This window comes from Coregonus clupeaformis, unplaced genomic scaffold (assembly GCF_020615455.1).
Source record: "Coregonus clupeaformis isolate EN_2021a unplaced genomic scaffold, ASM2061545v1 scaf0342, whole genome shotgun sequence".
NCBI classification, from domain to species: Eukaryota; Metazoa; Chordata; class Actinopteri; order Salmoniformes; family Salmonidae; genus Coregonus; species Coregonus clupeaformis.
In genome coordinates, this window is record NW_025533797.1 from 5,453 (window position 1) to 24,176 (window position 18,724).

The 18,724-nt window shown below is 42.5% G+C and overlaps 1 protein-coding gene across 1 annotated transcript; it reads left to right on the forward strand.

Moving 5' to 3' along the window:
* Positions 1-1,545: 1,545 nt before the first annotated feature.
* Positions 1,546-15,693, forward strand: LOC121561332 (zinc finger CCCH domain-containing protein 15). The gene is made up of 10 exons (XM_041873923.2): positions 1,546-1,742; positions 2,320-2,415; positions 7,783-7,888; positions 8,861-9,013; positions 9,101-9,201; positions 10,809-10,991; positions 11,321-11,467; positions 11,588-11,692; positions 11,846-11,978; positions 15,431-15,693. Exons 1-10 carry the CDS (start codon positions 1,665-1,667, stop codon positions 15,601-15,603), a joined length of 1,275 nt encoding a protein of 424 aa, XP_041729857.1. The 5' UTR covers positions 1,546-1,664; the 3' UTR covers positions 15,604-15,693.
* The last annotated feature ends 3,031 nt before the right edge of the window (positions 15,694-18,724 follow it).

Genomic DNA, 18,724 nt, shown 5'->3' on the forward strand with positions numbered 1-18,724 from the left:
TAATCCAGAAAAACGATGCATTTTAATGAGGGAAATAAGTATTTTACCCCCTCTCAATCAGAAAGATTTCTGGCTCCCAGGTGTCTTTTATACAGGTAACGAGCTGAGATTAGGAGCACACTCTTAAAGGGATTGCTCCTAATCTCAGTTTGTTACCTGTATAAAAGACACCTGTCCACAGAAGCAATCAATCAATCAGATTCCAAACTCTCCACATGGCCAAGACCAAAGAGCTCTAAAAGGATGTCAGGGACAAGATTGTAAACCTACACAAGGCTGGAATGGGCTACAAGACCATCGCCAAGCAGCTTGGTGAGAAGGTGACAACAGTTGGTGCGATTATTAACTACACGGGAGGATCTTGTCAATGATCTCAAGGCAGCTGGGACCATAGTCACCAAGAAAACAATTGTTAACACACTACGCCGTGAAGGACTGAAATCCTGCAGCGCCCGCAAGGTCCCCCTGCTCAAGAAAGCACATATACAGGTCCGTCTGAAGTTTGCCAATGAACATCTGAATGATTCAGAGGAGAACTGGGTGAAAGTGTTGAGGTCAGATGAGACCAAAATCGAGCTCTTTGGCATCAACTCAACTCGACGTGTTTGGAGGAGGAGGAATGCTGCCTATGACCCCAAGAACACCATCCCCACCGTCAAACAAGGAGGTGGAAACATTATGCTTTGGGGGTGTTTTCTGCTAAGGGGACAGGACAACTTCACCGCATCAAAGGGACGATGGACGGGGCCATGTACCGTCAAATCTTGGATGAGAACATCCTTCCCTCAGCCAGGGCATTGAAAATGGGTCCTGGATGAGTGTTCCAGCATGACAATGACCCAAAACACATGGCCAAGGCAACAAATGAGTGGCTCAAGAAGAAGCACATTCTACAATCTTCTCCCTGACATTCTTTTAGAGCTATTTGGTCTTGGCCATGGTGGAGAGTTTGGAATCTGATTGCTTCTGTGGACAGGTGTCTTTTATACAGGTAACAAACTGAGATTAGGAGCACTCCCTTTAAGAGTGTGCTCCTAATCTCGGCTCGTTACCTGTATAAAAGACACCTGGGAGCCAGAAATCTTTCTGATTGAGAGGGGGTCAAATACTTATTTCCCTCATTAAAATGCAAATCAATTTATAACATTTTTCACATGCGTTTTTCTGGATTTCTTTGTTGTTATTCTGTCTCTCACTGTTCAAATAAACCTACCATTAAAATTATAGACTGATCATTTCTTTGTCAGTGGGCAAACGTACAAAATCAGCAGGGGATCCAATACTTTTTTTCCCTCACTGTGTTATATATATATATACACACACATACATACATTGTGCTCTACCATAAATTAAGATTAATTTCATGAATTGTTACGATGTAGCCACGATTTTGAGTTTGTGGCTGTGGTATAAAGTGACAACCGTTGAGGGACGAGAACGTAAGACAAACGGTCAAACTCTCCAGCACAGGAGGTGTCGGTAATGCACCATTAATGTTTGACGCCAACCGCCCCCCCAAAAACACCTATGAAGAAGAAGAGAATTACCACTGACGTCATTCAGCATCAACTTGGTAACAAGTTGTCACGGAGCGGCCTATTAGTACTTCATGTAGCGGTGGCTATCGTAATAGAATAATTCAAAATATAGTTAAATCATTCACGATGCCTCCGAAGAAACCAGCTCAAGCTGCCGCCGGTAGTAAAAAAACGCAAGAAAAGAAGAAGGAAAAGATAATTGAGGTGAAAGCACTTTTGCGCACGATAGCCAAATGATATTGAATAATGCTAAGCTAGTTTGTGAGCTACAACATGTACCGGTAGCTAGCTACAGTAACGTTCAAAGGTTATTTTGTGAAGCTAGCTAGTAAGTTAGACAGAACGTTAGGCGTTAGATGCTAGCTAGTTTTATCACGTATTATTGAACGCAGAACATTTTCCAAACGTTATATTTGCTAGGTACCAAGCTAACAAACGTTAGCGTTCTTATGCTAACCCCTTTTTAAGAACGTGGTAGCTACTTGGTAGCTAACTTGTGCTTGCATGATGTAGCTAGTTAGCTGCAGACAGTAGCCAACAAAGGTTAACATTTTATTTAGTCGAATTAATGTTAGCTAGGTAGCTAAGTTGTCTGATCGTCTGTCCACGGCTAGAATTAACTGCTTAGTTAGTAGTTGTAACACAGATGAAAGGTTGACTAGTTAGTTATCATAGCTTATCGAAACCTTGTTATTTTGTCGTTCAGAGGTTCATTCTAGGTAGCCTGCCAAGTATGTCCTTGTTAAATTGCTGATATTCAATTTGTTTATCTTTTATGTAGGACAAGACATTTGGTTTGAAGAACAAAAAGGGAGGAAAACAACAGAAATTTATCAAGAATGTCTCTCAGCAAGTCAAGCAAGTTCCTGGTAGTAAGGTAAGATTTACCAGTTAGGCCTACAGACTTGTTGTTTCTCAATTAATTTTCCTAATGACCACTGGCTTGACATTTATACAGAGATGTTTGCCATTAGAGCATCATCAACCTATAGCCATAAAAACCCGACTTTTGTTCATGTCTTCTCTCTGGTCAGAATGTACCCCATTCATAGACTAATTGCTATCTTCTGACCGGGGGAGTTTTGTTTATTAGTTGGGATTTGGTTCAATCGTAATAATTGGAACTGCAAACAGTAATTTTAGGAAAAAATATTAATGTAGCCTTCTGGTTTATGTGGCTTCAAAACTTATTTAGTAGATACTTCCAGTTGATTTTTGGCATCCAATGTTGGGACATTGCAACTCTAGATGCTAGTCAAATCATATTTTATTTGCCACATGCGTCGAATACAAAAGGTGTAGACCTTACAGTGAAACGCTTACAAGCCCTTAACCAACAATGCAGGGGAAAAAAGTGTGTATTAAAAAATTATTAAAGAGCAGCAGTAAAATAAATAAACAGTAGGGAGGCTATATACAGGGGGTACCGGTACAGGGTCAATGTGCGGGGGCACCGGTTAGTCAAGGTAATAAACTCAGCAAAAAAAGAAACGTCAATTTTCCAGGACCCTGTCTTTCAAAGATAATTTGTAAAAATCCAAACAACTTCACAGATCTTCATTAGTGTATTGTTAGTGTAACTGTTAGTGTATTGACGACAGTTCCACAGGTGCATGTTCATTAATTGTTCATGGTTCATTAAAACAAGCATGGGAAACAGTGTTTAAACAAACACTGTTTCCCATGCTTGTTTTAATGAACCATGAACAATTAATGAACATGCACCTGTGAACATGCACTAACAGTTTACAGACGGTAGGCAATTAAGGTCACAGTTATTAAAACTTAGGACACTAAAGAGGCCTTTCTACTGACTCTAAAAAACACCAATCATCTGTGTGAACGTGCCTTAGCCATGCTGCAAGGAGGCATGAGGACTGCAGATGTGGCCAGGGCAATAAATTGCAATGTCTGTACTGTGAGACGCCTAAGACAGCACTACAGGGAGACAGGACGGGCAGCTGATCGTCCTCGCAGTGGAGACCACGTGTAAAAACACCTGCATAGGATCGGTACATCCGAACATGACATTTACATTACATTTTTACATTTACGTCATTTAGCAGACACTCTTATCCAGAGCGACTTACAGGAGCAATTAGGGTTAAGTGCCTTGCTTAAGGGCACATCGACAGATTTTTCACCTAGTCGGCTCGGGGATTAGAACCAGCGACCTTTCGGTTACTGGCACAACGCTCTTACCCACTAAGCTACCTGAGCTACCTACCTAAGCTACCTGCCGCCCATGACACCTGCGGGACAGGTACAGGATGGCAACAACAACCGCCCGAGTTACACCAGGAACGCACAATCCCTCCATCAGTGCTCAGACTGTCAACAATACATTGACATTTACATTTCTGTAATTTAGCAGACGCTCTTATCCAGAGCGACTTACAAATTGGTGCATTCACCTTATGATAGCCAGTGGGACAACCACTTTACTATATATATATATATATATATATATATATATATATATATATATATATATATATATATATATATATACACACACACACAGTGGGGAGAACAAGTATTTGATACACTGCCGATTTTGCAGGTTTTCCTACTTACAAAGCATGTAGAGGTCTGTCATTTTTTATCATAGGTACACTTCAACTGTGAGAGACGGAATCTAAACAAAAATCCAGAAAATCACATTATGATTTTTAAGTAATTAATTTGCATTTTATTGCATGACATAAGTATTTGATCACCTACCAACCAGTAAGAATTCCGGCTCTCACAGACCTGTTAGTTTTTCTTTAAGAAGCCCTCCTGTTCTCCACTCATTACCTGTATTAACTGCATCTGTTTGAACTCGTTACCTGTATAAAAGACACCTGTCCACACACTCAAACAGACTCCAACCTCTCCACAATGGCCAAGACCAGAGAGCTGTGTAACGACATCAGGGATAAAATTGTAGACCTGCAGAAGGCTGGGATGGGCTACAGGACAATAGGCAAACAGCTTGGTGAGAAGGCAACAACTGTTGGCGCAATTATTAGAAAATGGAAGAAGTTCAAGATGACGGTCAATCACCCTCGGTCTGGGGCTCCATGCAAGATCTCACCTCGTGGGGCATCAATTATCATGAGGAAGGTGAGGGATCAGCCCAGAACTACACGGCAGGACCTGGTCAATGACCTGAAGAGAGCTGGGACCACAGTCTCAAAGAAAACTATTAGTAACACACTACGCCGTCATGGATTAAAATCCTGCAACGCACGCAAGGTCCCCCTGCTCAAGCCAGCGCATGTCCAGGCCTGTCTGAAGTTTGCCAATGACCATCTGGATGATCCAGAGGAGGAATGAGAGAAGGTCATGTGGTCTGATGAGACAGAAATAGAGCTTTTTGGTCTAAACTCCACTCGCCATGTTTGGAGGAAGAATGATGAGTACAACCCCAAGAACACCATCCCAACCGTGAAGCATGGAGGTGGAAACATCATTCTTTGGGGATGATTTTCTGCAAAGGGGACAGGACGACTGGACCGTATTGAGGGGAGGATGGATGGGGCCATGTATCGCGAGATCTTGGCCAACAACCTCCTTCCCTCAGTAAGAGCATTGAAGATGGGTCGTGGCTGGGTCTTCCAGCATGACAACGACCCGAAACACACAGCCAGGGCAACTGAGTGGCTCCGTAAGAAGCATCTCAAGGTCCTGGAGTGGCCTAGCCAGTCTCCAGACCTGAACCCAATAGAAAATCTTTGGAGGGAGCAGAAAGTCCGTATTGCCCAGCGACAGCCCCGAAACCTGAAGGATCTGGAGAAGGTCTGTATGGAGGAGTGGCCCAAAATCCCTGCTGCAGTGTGTGCAAACCTGGTCAAGACCTACAGGAAACGTATGATCTCTGAAATTGCAAACAAAGGTTTCTGTACCAAATATTAAGTTCTGCTTTTCTGATGTATCAAATACTTATGTCATGCAATAAAATGCAAATTAATTACTTAAATCATACAATGTGATTTTCTGGATTTTTGTTTTACATTCCGTCTCTCACAGTTGAAGTGTACCTATGATCAAAATTACAGACCTCTACATGCTTTGTAAGTAGGAAAACCTGCAAAATCGGCAGTGTATCAAATACTTGTTCTCCCCACTGTGTGTGTATATGTATGTATGTGTATATATATATATATATATATATATATATATATATATGACTGAGAGAGGTTGGACTGAGGGCTTTTAGGCCTGTTGTAAGGCAGGTCCTCACCAGACATCACCGGCAACAACGTATGTCTCTTTACCAGACAGGACTGGCAAAAGTGCTCTTCTCTGACGCAGTCGCGGTTTTGTCTCACCAGGGGTGATGGTCGGATTGGCGTTTATCATCAAAGGAATGAGCATTACACAGAGGCCTGTACTCTGGACGGCATTGATTTGGAGGTGGAGGGTCCGTCATGGTCTGGAGCGGTGTGTCAAAGCATCATCAGACTGAGCTTGTTGTCATTGCAGGCAATCTCAACGTTGTGCGTTACAGGGAAGACATCCTCCTCCCTCATGTGGTACCCTTCCTGCAGGCTCATCCTGACATGACCCTCCAGCATGACAATGCCACCAGCCATACTGCTCGTTCTGTGCATGATTTCCTGCAATACAGGAATGTCAGTGTTCTGCCATGGCCAGCGAAGAGCCCTGAACTTAATCCCATTGAGCATGTCTGGGACCTGTTGGATCGGAGGGTGAGGGCTAGGGCCATTCCCCCCCAGAAATGTCTGGGAACTTGCAGGTGCCTTGGTGGAAGAGTGGGGTAACATCTCACAGCAAGAACTGGCAAATCTGGTGCAGTCCGTGAGGAGGAGATGCACTGCAGTACTTAATGCAGCTGGTGGCCACACCAGATACTGACTGTTACTATTTACACATGTTACGTTTGCTGAAAATAAACGCAGTTGACAGTCAGGACGTTTCTTTTTTTGCTGAGTTTATGTACAATTTACATTTTAGTCATTTAGCAGATGCTCTTATCCAGAGCGACTTACAGTTATTGAGTGCATACGTTTTCATACTGGTCCCCCGTGGGAATCGAACCCACAACCCTGGCGTTGCAAACGCCATGCTCTACCAACTGAGATACACGGGACATATGGGTAGAGTTAAAGTGACTATGCATAGATAATAAACAGAGTAAAACGGGGTGAGGTGGGGGGACAATGCAGATAGTCCGGGTATCCATGATTAGCTGTTCAGGAGTCTTATGGCTTGGGGGTAAAAGGTGTTAAGAAGCCTTTTGGACCTAGACTTGGCGTTCCGGTACCGCTTGCCGTGCGGTAGCAGAGAGAACAGTCTATGACTAGGGTGACTGGAGTCTTTGACAATTTTTAGGGCCTTCCTCTGACACCGCCTGGTATAGAGGTCCTGGATGGCAGGAAGCTTGGCCCAAGTGATGTACTGGGCCGTACGCACTACCCTCTGTAGTGCCTTGCGGTCAGAGGCCGAGCAGTTGCCATACCAGGCGGTAAGCAACCAGTCAGGATGCTCTCGATGGTGCAGCTGTATAACTTTTTGAGGATGTGAGGACCCATTCCAAATCTTTTCAGTCTCCTGAGGGGGAATAGGCTTTGTTGTGCCCTCATCACGACTGTCTTGGTGTGTTTGGACCATGAAAGTTTGATGTGGACACCACGGACATTGAAGCTCTCAACCTGTTCCACTACAGCACCGTCGATAAGAATGGGGTCGTGCTCAGCCTGCAAAGTAAATACTTCTAAGGCAGCTAAGATAAATGACTAAACTAGAAAAGGTTAATTTCCTGAATTTGTGGGCTTGCTTCAGCTGAATCAAAATGTGTAACCTACCATAGCCATTTGATCTTTTTTATATAGAATGAGATCATTATTTCAAAAGGCATAAAATGTATGCACACGATGCATGCATACTAACTGAGCTCATGCAGGTGTTTACATGGTTTTGCGCATGTGCCAGATGATCGGAATTTCAACAGCAGGACAAGCATTTTAAAATGTTGGTTTGATAATACTTTCCTGTGGATATTTTGTCAATTTCCACTGGCATAGGACCAACCAAGTGGACAATTGGCAGAGTAAGTCCAAATGACAGTTAATTCAACAAACTGGCTACTCAAGGCAAAACAAGGCACCTTCTGGAAAATTTAAATGGATATAAAGCCAACCTAATCTCAGCAAGCTATAGCTTTCTATTAGGTCAGGAGGCCGGCAAACCTGATTCCTGTTGTGGACTTATGACTAACTTGATCATGTTTTCCTAGGTTGGTGCGGAAGGGGACAAGAACAAAAAGGGTGACAAGAAGAAAGAGTTAGATGAGCTGAACGAGCTTTTCAAGCCAGTGGTGGCTGCTCAGAAAGTCGCTAAAGGTGAGGATGGAAATGTCTTCAGCTTGTCGTCTATATTCCGCTGCAAAGTTTCCTCTGGTACATAGATTATATTAAACAGAGCATTTTTCAGACAAAAGGACATTTTGCAACCTTACCCTATCGAATGCTTAACAAACTCATATCGTGAGGCTTAATCACTGATTAGGCCGTTGTGGTCTACCCGCTACTAGTGTTTGTCAAGAATTAGAACATGGTAAAGGTGCAAAAAGGTATTACGATATAAACTGAGCATTTTCAGACAATCTTTGTGCACCAGGCAAGCTACAGTGTTTATCCTCAATCTATAAAAGCCATCAGGTGTGCGTGGAGTTGCATAATAATAATATGCCATTTAGCAGACGCTTTTATCCAAAGCGACTTACAGTCATGCGTGCATACATTTTTTGTGTATGGGTGGTCCCGGGGATCGAACCCACTACCTTGGCGTTACAAGCGCCGTGCGGTTATGTGTCGGAGATACTATAAGAGATGTTCAATGTTTTTCTATTTGGAATTTTAACATTATTCATTCCATTAGTGGATAGTTTTATCTGGAGGGTTATATCATAGGTTTCAATTGACACAATTTGCAATGTGAGTTCTAAGGTTATTGCAATGCATGAGTGCTCTGTAAAAGAGCTGTCTCAAATTACAAGATTTACACTAAAATGTAAAAGTATTTGTAACATCTTTAACAAATGTTTGCTGTTATGTTCATAAAGTGCTTACAGATTATATTGCATGTTTCAATGAATGAGTTTGTAAAGACTTATGTTTTTGATGTACATAATTTAAGTAATTACCCAATAGTGTTACCCTGTGTTGGGTTACAATAACAAAAGAGAAGGATATTTTCGGAATGTGTAATTATTCTGTTCATTCCACCTATCTATGGCAACAGTGGCAGGAAAGAGGTAATGAGCGCGAGAAGAAACATTCAGTACTTATTACATTTTCCTCTTAATTCTGCAGGGGTGGACCCAAAGTCAGTTCTCTGTGCCTTCTTCAAGCAAGGCCAATGTACCAAGGGAGACAAGTGCAAGTTCTCCCACGATTTGACACTCGAGAGGAAGTGTGAGAAACGGAGCCTCTATGTTGACAAGAGAGATGATGAGCTTGAGAAAGGTTAGTGTCTTCTAATCATTAGTGTTGTCAGCAGTGAAGAAACAACTGATGTTTTGTAGAGCTCACTATTTATCCTGTTTTGTATAGATACCATGGATAATTGGGATGAGAAGAAGCTGGAGGAGGTAGTGAACCAGAAGCACGGAGAAGCTGAAAAGAAGAAAGCTCAAAGCTCAAAAACTCAAATTGTATGTTTTGGCACATCCATCTAAGAGCTAAGATTCATCAGTACTGCATTCTGAAAGTCTTCAGACCCCTTCGCCTTTTCCACATTTTGTGTTACAGCCTTATTCTAAAATGGATTAAATAAATAAAAATCCTCGTCAATACCCCATAATGACAAAGCGGGAAAAAAAAGTATTCAGACCCATTGCTAGGAGACTCGAAATTGAGCTCAGGTGCATCCTGTTTCCATTGATCATCCTTGAGATGTTTCTACAACTTGATTGGAGTCCACCTGTGGTAAATTCAATTGATTGTACATGATTTGGAAAGGCACACACCGGTCTATATAAGGTCCCACAGTTGACAGTGCATGTCAGAGAAAACACAGCCATGAGGTCGAAGGAATTGTCTGTGGAGCGCCAAGACAGGATTGTGTTAAGGCACAGATCTGGGGAAGGGTACCAAAACATTTCTGCAGCATTGAATGTTCCCAAGAACACAGTGGCCTCCATCGTTCTTAAATGGAAGTAAGTTTGGAACCACCAAGACTCTTCCTAGAGCTGGCCGCCCGCCAAACTGAGCAATCGGGTGAGTAGGGACTTGGTTAGGGGAGGTGACCAAGAACCCGATGGTCACTCTGACAGAGCTCTAGAGTTCCTCTGTGGAGATGGGAGAACCTTCCAGAAGGACAACCATCTCTGCAGCACTCCACCAATCAGGCCTTTATGGTAGAGTGGCCAGACGGAGGCCACTCCTCAGTAAAAGGCACATGACAGCCCGCTTGGAGTTTGCCAAAAGGCACCTTAAGACTCTCAGATCATGAGAAACAAGATTATCTGGTCTGATGAAACCTAGATTGAACTCTTTGGCCTGAATGCCAAGTATCACGTCTGGAGGAAACCTGGCACCATCCCTACGGTGAAGCATGGTGTGAGCATCGTGCTGTGGGGGGTGTTTTTCAGCGGCATGGACTGGGAGACTAGTCAGGATCGAGGGAAAGATGAATGGAGCAAAGTACAGAGAGATCCTTGATGAAAACCTGCTCCAGAGTGCTCAGGACCTCAGACTGGGGCAAAGGTTCACCTTCCAACAGGACAACGACGCTAAGCACACAGCCAAGACAACGCAGGAGTGGCTTCGGGACAGGTCTCAGAATATCCTTGAGTGGCCCAGCCAGAAGCCGGACTTGAACCCGATCGAACATCTCTGGAGAGACGTGAAAATAGCTGTGCAGCAACGCTCCCCATCCAACCTGACAGAGCTTGAGAGGATCTGCAGAGAATAATGGGAGAAACTCCCCAAATACAGGTGTGCCAAGCTTGTAGCGTCATCCTCGAGGCTGCAATTGCTGCCAAAGATGCTTCAACAAAGTACTGAGTAAAGGGTCTGAATACTTATGTAAATGTATATTTCAGTTTTTTTATTTTCAATCAATTTGCAAAAATTTATAAAAAACAGTTTTTTATTTGTCATTATGGGGTATTGTGAATTGATGAGGGGGAAAACACAATTTAATCCATTTTAACATAACAAAATGTGGAAAAAGTCAAGGGGTCTGAATACTTTCCGAATGCACTGTATATTAAGATACATTGGCCATAGACTGACTTCTGCTTTTATCGTCTTGTAGGTTTGCAAGCATTTCCTTGATGCCATTGAAAACAACAAATATGGTTGGTTTTGGGTATGTCCTAGTGGAGCTGACACTTGTATGTACCGCCATGCATTGCCTGCTGGGTTTGTGCTCAAGAAAGACAAGAAAAAGGACGAAAAGGAAGATGAAATCTCAATGGAAGAGTTGATAGAGAATGAGGTAGATTTGACCACTTTTTCACTAAAATTCATGTTTCTACTTGAGATATTTCTGTCTAGTGTGTTATTTGGCCCATATTACGCTTAAAGCCACAATGGCCACAATGTTTGTTTCAGTCGGCAGCCCACCACTTTATCCACTCTGAAATTCATAAAGAGCTATGGATGCCAGGACTGGCTGTTAATGTTTGAGATCACTCGTTGACCAACATAAAACAAATCCAAAATGTGACTTATTCAATAACATAGTGCTGAGATTGAGATCCTGTGAAGTTTCTGTGGGCTGTTGTTATTTAAGAAATGTTACCAAACAATTACTTTGTCTATCAGCGATCTGCCCTCGGACCAAATGTCACCCGAATAACTCTGGAGACCTTCTTGGCCTGGAAAAAGAGGAAAAGGCAAGAGAAAGTGGCGAAGGCAGAGCAAGACATGGAGAAAAAGAAGGCTGATTTCAATGCTGGCAGGTCCTTTGGGGTGAGCTTTGATTTTGTTTTGTCGCCAAACCTCGAAATAGTCATTTATTTCGATTGCAGTATCACATCTTACAGATAAGTGGAAAACATTTTAATACTAACACAAGTTTTTGTTGTGTAGGTTAGCGGCCGTCAAGTATTTGAGTTCTGCCCTGATCTGGCTGATGATGACGATGAGGAGGCTGATGACATAAAATATGTTGAGGACGATGATGATGTTGAAGAGGTAAGCCTGATAAACACATTTTTAAATAGGCATGTAACTCTGGGGATACTCAGGAAATCTTTACTGAAGTAGCTTGAGGAAGTGTGTTGGTGATTTAATTATCATGAAGTGATACTTCTGTATGACATTGTTACTGGTTATCCCTCCCCACAGGTTGAAGATGTTCAGGAGTTCCAGGACATCGATCTAGCCAGGTTTGTTCCAAAGGAAGTTGACAACACCGGAATAACTGTTGCTGCAGTTGACAGATTCACAGCCAAATCGAAGCCAACAAAGGAAATTAATGGTGAGTGTTTGAAATTATTCTCTGTCAATAAAATGAATGGAAGCTACATTATCCTTGATCACCATTTTTTTCCTAAGCATTTATCTTTCTATCCCAATATGTTTTCCATATCATGTCTGTCTTTTAAACCTCTTTCTATCACACAATTGTCCCCCAGCCTTTAAAGGGGCAATCCGGGATTCACTTGTTTCGGTAAACAGCTGGTAAACTCTCAAATTCGTAGACAGACCTAATGATACAACAAGGACTGACCATCCATGAGATCAAAATTATAGATTTAACCATATTTTAACGGGGCAATCTGCAGTTGGTACGTTCACTTTTTGGATTTATAAATGAATGATATGTCCCCATTGACTCTTGAATAATAATTCTTATAAATGCCTCATAAGCTTAGTTCAACTGTCGTACCCCATCAGAACACAAAATATAAGCTTATCTTACTCCAATGTTTGTAAACAAAGGAAAATGTGGTTAAAACCAGGGTTTATAACTGAAATGTTCCAATCGTTTCATTCTGAACAGAAGCACTATTTTTCTCTCGCTTCGTTCCACTGTTCCGACCAGCAAAATAAAGTTCTGAACCAGCTCAAAAAAAAGTTACTGTTTATCGTTCCTTTCTGTTCCTATTTTAACCTGTGAAATCAAGTTGTTTACATTTTAGCTCATTTAAAGTACTTCACCAACCAGTGCGGATTGAACAGGCAAGATAGTTTACATGGGTGATGAACACAAGTGTACCCTATGGCGCAAGATGTGACTGACATTTTACGGGTGGGGGAGCGAGTGAAGAGAGGGTTGACGAGCAGGCTTGAAGCACTAGGCATCTTATGACATGCATTATCTGAATTAGGTCCACAGAATTATACCTAGGAGGAGCAGCTTCTATGAAGGAACTTTGAATGTCCTTTTGAGATAGCTAACAAGCTTGTGTGTGCAGAGCGGCACCAGAATTACAAGCATTTCGCTACACCCGCAATAACATCACATTTTATTTGATTAGAAACACGTTCTACCTTTTTGTAGGTAATAAATCCAATGTGAAATGTGATAACTAGGCCTATAGTAATCCTTAAGTAGCATTGAAAAATGTAATCCATTCTCTAGCTAAAACAAAATCTCTCCCGATCTTCTCACGGTTCTAATGTCAATACAGTAGGCTATACTTTGGAGGGGGAGGGGCAGGGAGCCTGCACACACACTGGCAAATATGTTCAGCTTGTGGGACTAGAAAAAATGGCTGCAACGTAAAATAACGTTATTAACCAATTTCCATGTTTTTAAAATAAAGGTTCTGTTCCGGAACAGTATGGATCACTTTCGTTCCATTTCTGTTCTTTGAAACATTTCTTTATTTCCCGGTTTTCGGTTCTGTTCCCTGAACCGGTTCCAACTCCTGGTTAAAACTATCATTTTGATATCATGGATGGTCAGTCCTTGCATCCATGGCTCTATGAATTTGAGTGGTTACATTTCTCCAGCCGCATCCCATAGCTTTTTACCGAAACAGGGGCATGGAGGACACTTTGTATCACGTGAGGATTTCCCCCTTTAAGCTATACAGTGTTTGTTTACAATTACATTGCTTACAAAAAATTGCATAAAATAAGCATATATTTTGGGTTCTGATGGGGTATGACAGTTTAACTAAACTCATGAGGAATTCATAAGTTATATTCTACAGGAATCAATGGCTACATGAAATTATTTTCAAAAGTCCAAAAATTTAAATTCTTATCCCGGATGCTCCTTGCATAAAGATGACTCCCTTACCACGTCACCTACCATTGCAATTTCGTTCATGGGTCACAGCACAGATGCTGCGTGTGTGTGTGTGTGTGTATATATAGTGCCTTCGGAAAGTGTTCACAACCCTTGACGTTTTCCACATTTTGTTAGGTTACAGCCTTATTCTAAAATTGATTAAATTGTTTTTTCCCCTCATCTACACACTACCCCATAATGACAAAGCAAAAACTGTTTTTAGAAAGTATTCAGACCCTTTACTCAGTACTTTGTTGAAGCACCTTTGGCAGCTATTGCAGCCTTGAGTCTTCTTGGGTATGATGCTACAAGCTTGGCACACCTGTATTTTGGGAGTTTCTCCCATTCTTCTCTGCAGATCCTCTCAAGCTCTGTCAGGTTGGATGGGGAGCTGCACAGCTATTTTCAGGTCTCTCCTGAGATGTTTGATCGGGTTCATGTCCGGGCTCTGGCTGGGCCACTCAAGGATATTCAGAGACTTGTCCCGAAGCCACTCCAGCGTTGTCTTGGCTGTGTGCTTAGGGTTGTTGTCCTGTTGGAAGGTGAACCTTTGCCCCAGTTGGAGGTCCTGAGTGCTCTGGAGCAGGTTTTCCATCAAGGATCTCTCTGTACTTTGCTCCATTCATCTTTGCCTCGATCCTGACTAGTCTCCCAGTCCCTCCGACTGAAAAACATCCCCACAGCATGATGCTGCCACCACGCTTCACCGTAGGGATGGTGCCAGGTTTCCTCCAGATGTGACACTTGGCATTCAGGCCAAAGAGTTCAATCTTGGTTTCATCAGACCAGAGAATCTTGTTTCTCATGGTCTGAGAGTCTTAAGGTGCCTCTTGGCAAACTCCAAGCGGGCTGTCATGTGCCTTTTACTGAGGAGTGGCTTCCGTCTGGCCACTCTACCATAAAGGCCTGATTGGTGGAGTGATGGAGAGATGGTTGTCCTTCTGGAAGGTTCTCCCATCTCCACAGAGGAACTCTAGAGCTCTTGTCAGAGTGACCATTGGGTTCTTGGTCACCTCCCTGACCAAGGCCCTTCTCCCACGATTGCTCAGTTTGGCCGGGCGGCCAGCTCTAGGAAGAGTTTTGGTGGTTCCATACTAATTCCATTTAAGAATGATGGAGACCACTGTGTTCTTTGGGACCTTCAATGCTGCAGTCATTTTTTGGTACCCTTCCCCAGATCTGTGCCTCGACACAATCCTGTCTCGGCACTCTACGGACAATTCCTTCGACCTCATGGCTTTGTTTTTGCTCTGACATGCACTGTCAACTGTGGGACCTTATATAGACCGGTGTGTGCCTTTCCAAATCATGTCCAATCAATTGAATTTACCACAGGTGGACTCCAATCAAGTTGTGAAACATTTTAAGGATGATCAATGGAAACAGGATGCACCTGAGCTCATTTGAGTCTCATAGCAAAGGGTCTGAATACTTATGTAAATATAGTATTTCTGTTTTATTTGTAATACATTTGCAGACATTTCTAAACTTGTTTTCACTTTGTCATTATGGGGTATTGTGTGTAGATTGCTGAGGAGTTTTATTTATTTAATCCATTTTAGAATAAGGCTGTAACGTAACAAAATGTGGAAAAAGTCAAGGGGTCTGAATACTTTCAGCGGCACTATCTGATGCCTTTGACTGAGCATATGTGTTGTTCTGAACCTGTACCTTGCACTCTCTCCCAGATGACCAGCTGAACGGGGCTTGCGGAGGTGTGGAGGAGAACGGACACGACAGGGAAGACGAGACTCTCGATGACAAAGAAGCAGAGCCCGTGCCTGTGGACGAGAACCTTTTCACCGGCGAGGACCTGGACGAACTGGATGAAGAACTCAACACACTGGACCTGGATGACTGACAATGATGACTTCTAATAGAACAGTGCCTCATGGACTATGAAGAAGAGATGACTAAAACAGATTCACAATAAAACATCCTGATGCTCACATCTTGTTGCTGCTGCTGTTTTCTTTCCCTCTCAGTGGTCCTGATTGCTAAGAGAGTGAAAAGGATTTTAGAGGGGTTACATCTTGAACGTGGTTCATGTGAAATCACCCGTTCTTTCTGGCTGTCCTGAATCCTGTCTATTGATGTTTGGTTCTATTGTATAAACATCCTCCTGACTTGTATTATTAGACCATACCATGACAGATTGTGCAACTCCTTTCGAGAATGTACAAGGGGGAGGTAGGGTTCTAGTGTAAAAAAAACCCGGATTAAATAGCAGATTAAGAGCAATTCCATAGTCATACAATTATTTGACACTTTTGGACTCTGCATATATTGAGTTTTACAGAATAAAGAGCCATGACGTAGAGACCTGGAGGAATACATCCAAAACACCACGCAAAGAGAATGTTCGCTATGTGTCGATATTGATAGGAATGAAAGAAAGGCAAATGTTGCTCTCAGATCAGCATTTCCCATTCAAATCTAACCTTAACATTAGAATTATTCCACAATACTGACAACGGATCAGCTACTAGAAAGAATCTATGGCTGCAAATATTGAGGTGGCTTATTCTAATGCTTACCCTATAATAATGCACTAAATCAAGATTGGGCACATTGCGCATATCATGAAATATATTGAGGCAATTACAGACCGTAGCCTACAATTAGCAAAATATAAATCGGTTGAATGAACATGACATTTATTAAGTATTCAGACCCCTTGACTTTTTCCACATTTTGTTACATTACAGCATTCTAAAATGGATTAAATTGTTTTTTTTCCCCCTCGTCAATCTACACACAATACCCCATAATGACAAAACAAAAACAGGTTTTTAGACATTTTTGCAAATGTATTAAAAATAAACTGATTACATTTCAATAAGTATTCAGACCCTATCCTCAGTACTTTGTTGAAGCAACGATGCAGCCTTGAGTCTTTGGTATGATGCTACAAACATGGCACACCTGTATTTGGGGAGTTTCTCCCATTCTATTCTGCAGATCCTCTCAAGCTCTGTCAGGTTGGATGGGGAGTGTCGCTGCACAGCTACTTTCAGGTTTCTCCAGAGATGTTCGATCAGGTTCAAGTCCGGGCTCTGGCTGGACCAGTCTAGGACATTCTGAGACTTGTCCCGAAGCCACTCCTGCGTTGTCTTGGCTGTGTGCTTAGGGTCGTTGTACTATTGGAAGGTGAACCTTCACCCCAGTCTGAGGTCCTGAGTGCTCTGTACTTTGCTCCGTTCATCTTTAACCCAATCCTGACTAGTCTCCCAGGCCCTGCCCCTGAAAAACATCCCCACAGCATGATGCTGCCACCACTATGCTTCACCGTAGGGATGGTGCCATGTTTCCTCCAGACGGGACGCTTGGCATTCAGGCCAAAGAGTTCAATCTTGGCTTCATCAGACTAGAGAATCTTGTTTCTCATGGTCTGAGAGTCTTTAGGTGCCTTTTGGCAAACTCCAAGCAGGCTTTCATGTGCCTTTTACTGAGGAGTGGCTTCCGTCTGGCCACTACCATAAAGGCCTGATTGGTGGAGTGCTGCAGAGATGGTTGTCCTTCTGCAAGGTTCTACCATTTCCACAGAGGATCTCTGGCGCTCTGCCAGAGTGACCATCAGGTTCTTGGTCACCTCCCTGACTAAGGCCCTTCTCCCCCGATTGCTCAGTTTGGCCAGGCGGCCAGCTCTAGGAAGAGTCTTGGTGGTTCCAAACTTCTTCCATTTAAGAATGATGGAGGCCAATGGGGACCTTCAATGTTGCAGAAGTGTTTTGGTACCCTTCCCCAGATCTGTGCCTCGACACAATCCTGTCTCGGAGCTCTACGGACATTTCCTTCGACCTCATGGTTGGTTTTTGCTCTGATATGCACTGTCAACTATGGGACCTTATATAGACAGGTGTGTGCATTTCCAAATCATGTCCAATCAATTGAATTTACCACAGGTGGACTCCAATCAAGCTGTAAAAACATCTCAAGTGTGAGCAATGGAAACAGGATGCATCTGAGCTCAATTTTGAGTCTCATAGCAAAGGGTCTGAATTGTTATGTAAATAAGGTATTTCTGTTTTTTTTTTATAAATTTGGAAAAAATTCTAAAAACCTGTTCGCTTTGTCATTATCGGGTATTGTGTGTCGATTGAGGATTATTATTTAAATCCATTTTAGAATAAGGCTGTAACGTAACAAAATGTGGAATAAGACAACGGGTCTGAATACTTTCCGAATGCACTGTATGTAGCCTAAAGGCTGCTGTAGGCTATTTTAATGCAGTCATCACGGTTTTCACTTGAAGCATCTTTTAGAATCCTTCGCTTGTTTGTAACAATTGCAAAGACATTGGCAACTTTGTATTTGTAGTCAACTTCAATGTGAAGTTAAGAAACATCTTGATTTTATGTTTAGCAGAGATCTTCTGTGTAGGGAAAAAACTCCTCAAACGATGCACTTAGCGGTTCTATGAGTGGTCTGAGGCAGTCGGTAAATAACGAACGTTTTCAAGTGCAACTTTAGTAATGATGGTTTTGGGAAACAGCTCGGAGATTTAACGATGCTCCTACGAAGGTTCTATCGCTGAACTTAGCCTGAAGATTTTGCAACCAACAACCCATATTCAAGTTTAGTTTTCTAAATGAATCAGAGAATGTAAGATTTGATTGCTTTGATCCTGCTTTCTGGAACACCCCACTGTTGAGCCCAGTTTATATACCTGGTTCTAAGATGCATCCTTTGTCCTGATCTTGTCCACATTCTGATTGTGCCCACATTTTTAGACCTGTGTAGACGATTAAAAGACTTGGTGATCTGATTGTGATCTTCCTGACCACCTCTAGCGGTGCCTGGATATGTTTAGACGGATTTGAACAGTGAAACCATTTAAATCACCATTATCCGCCCTCAAAAATCATTGACATGTGACTGCAATTAACGGAAGGCATAAATGTGTCTTAAAATAAAAACATATTTTGACAGAATCTGTGAAACAATTAGCAAACAGGGAGGGACCAAGATATCTGTCCACT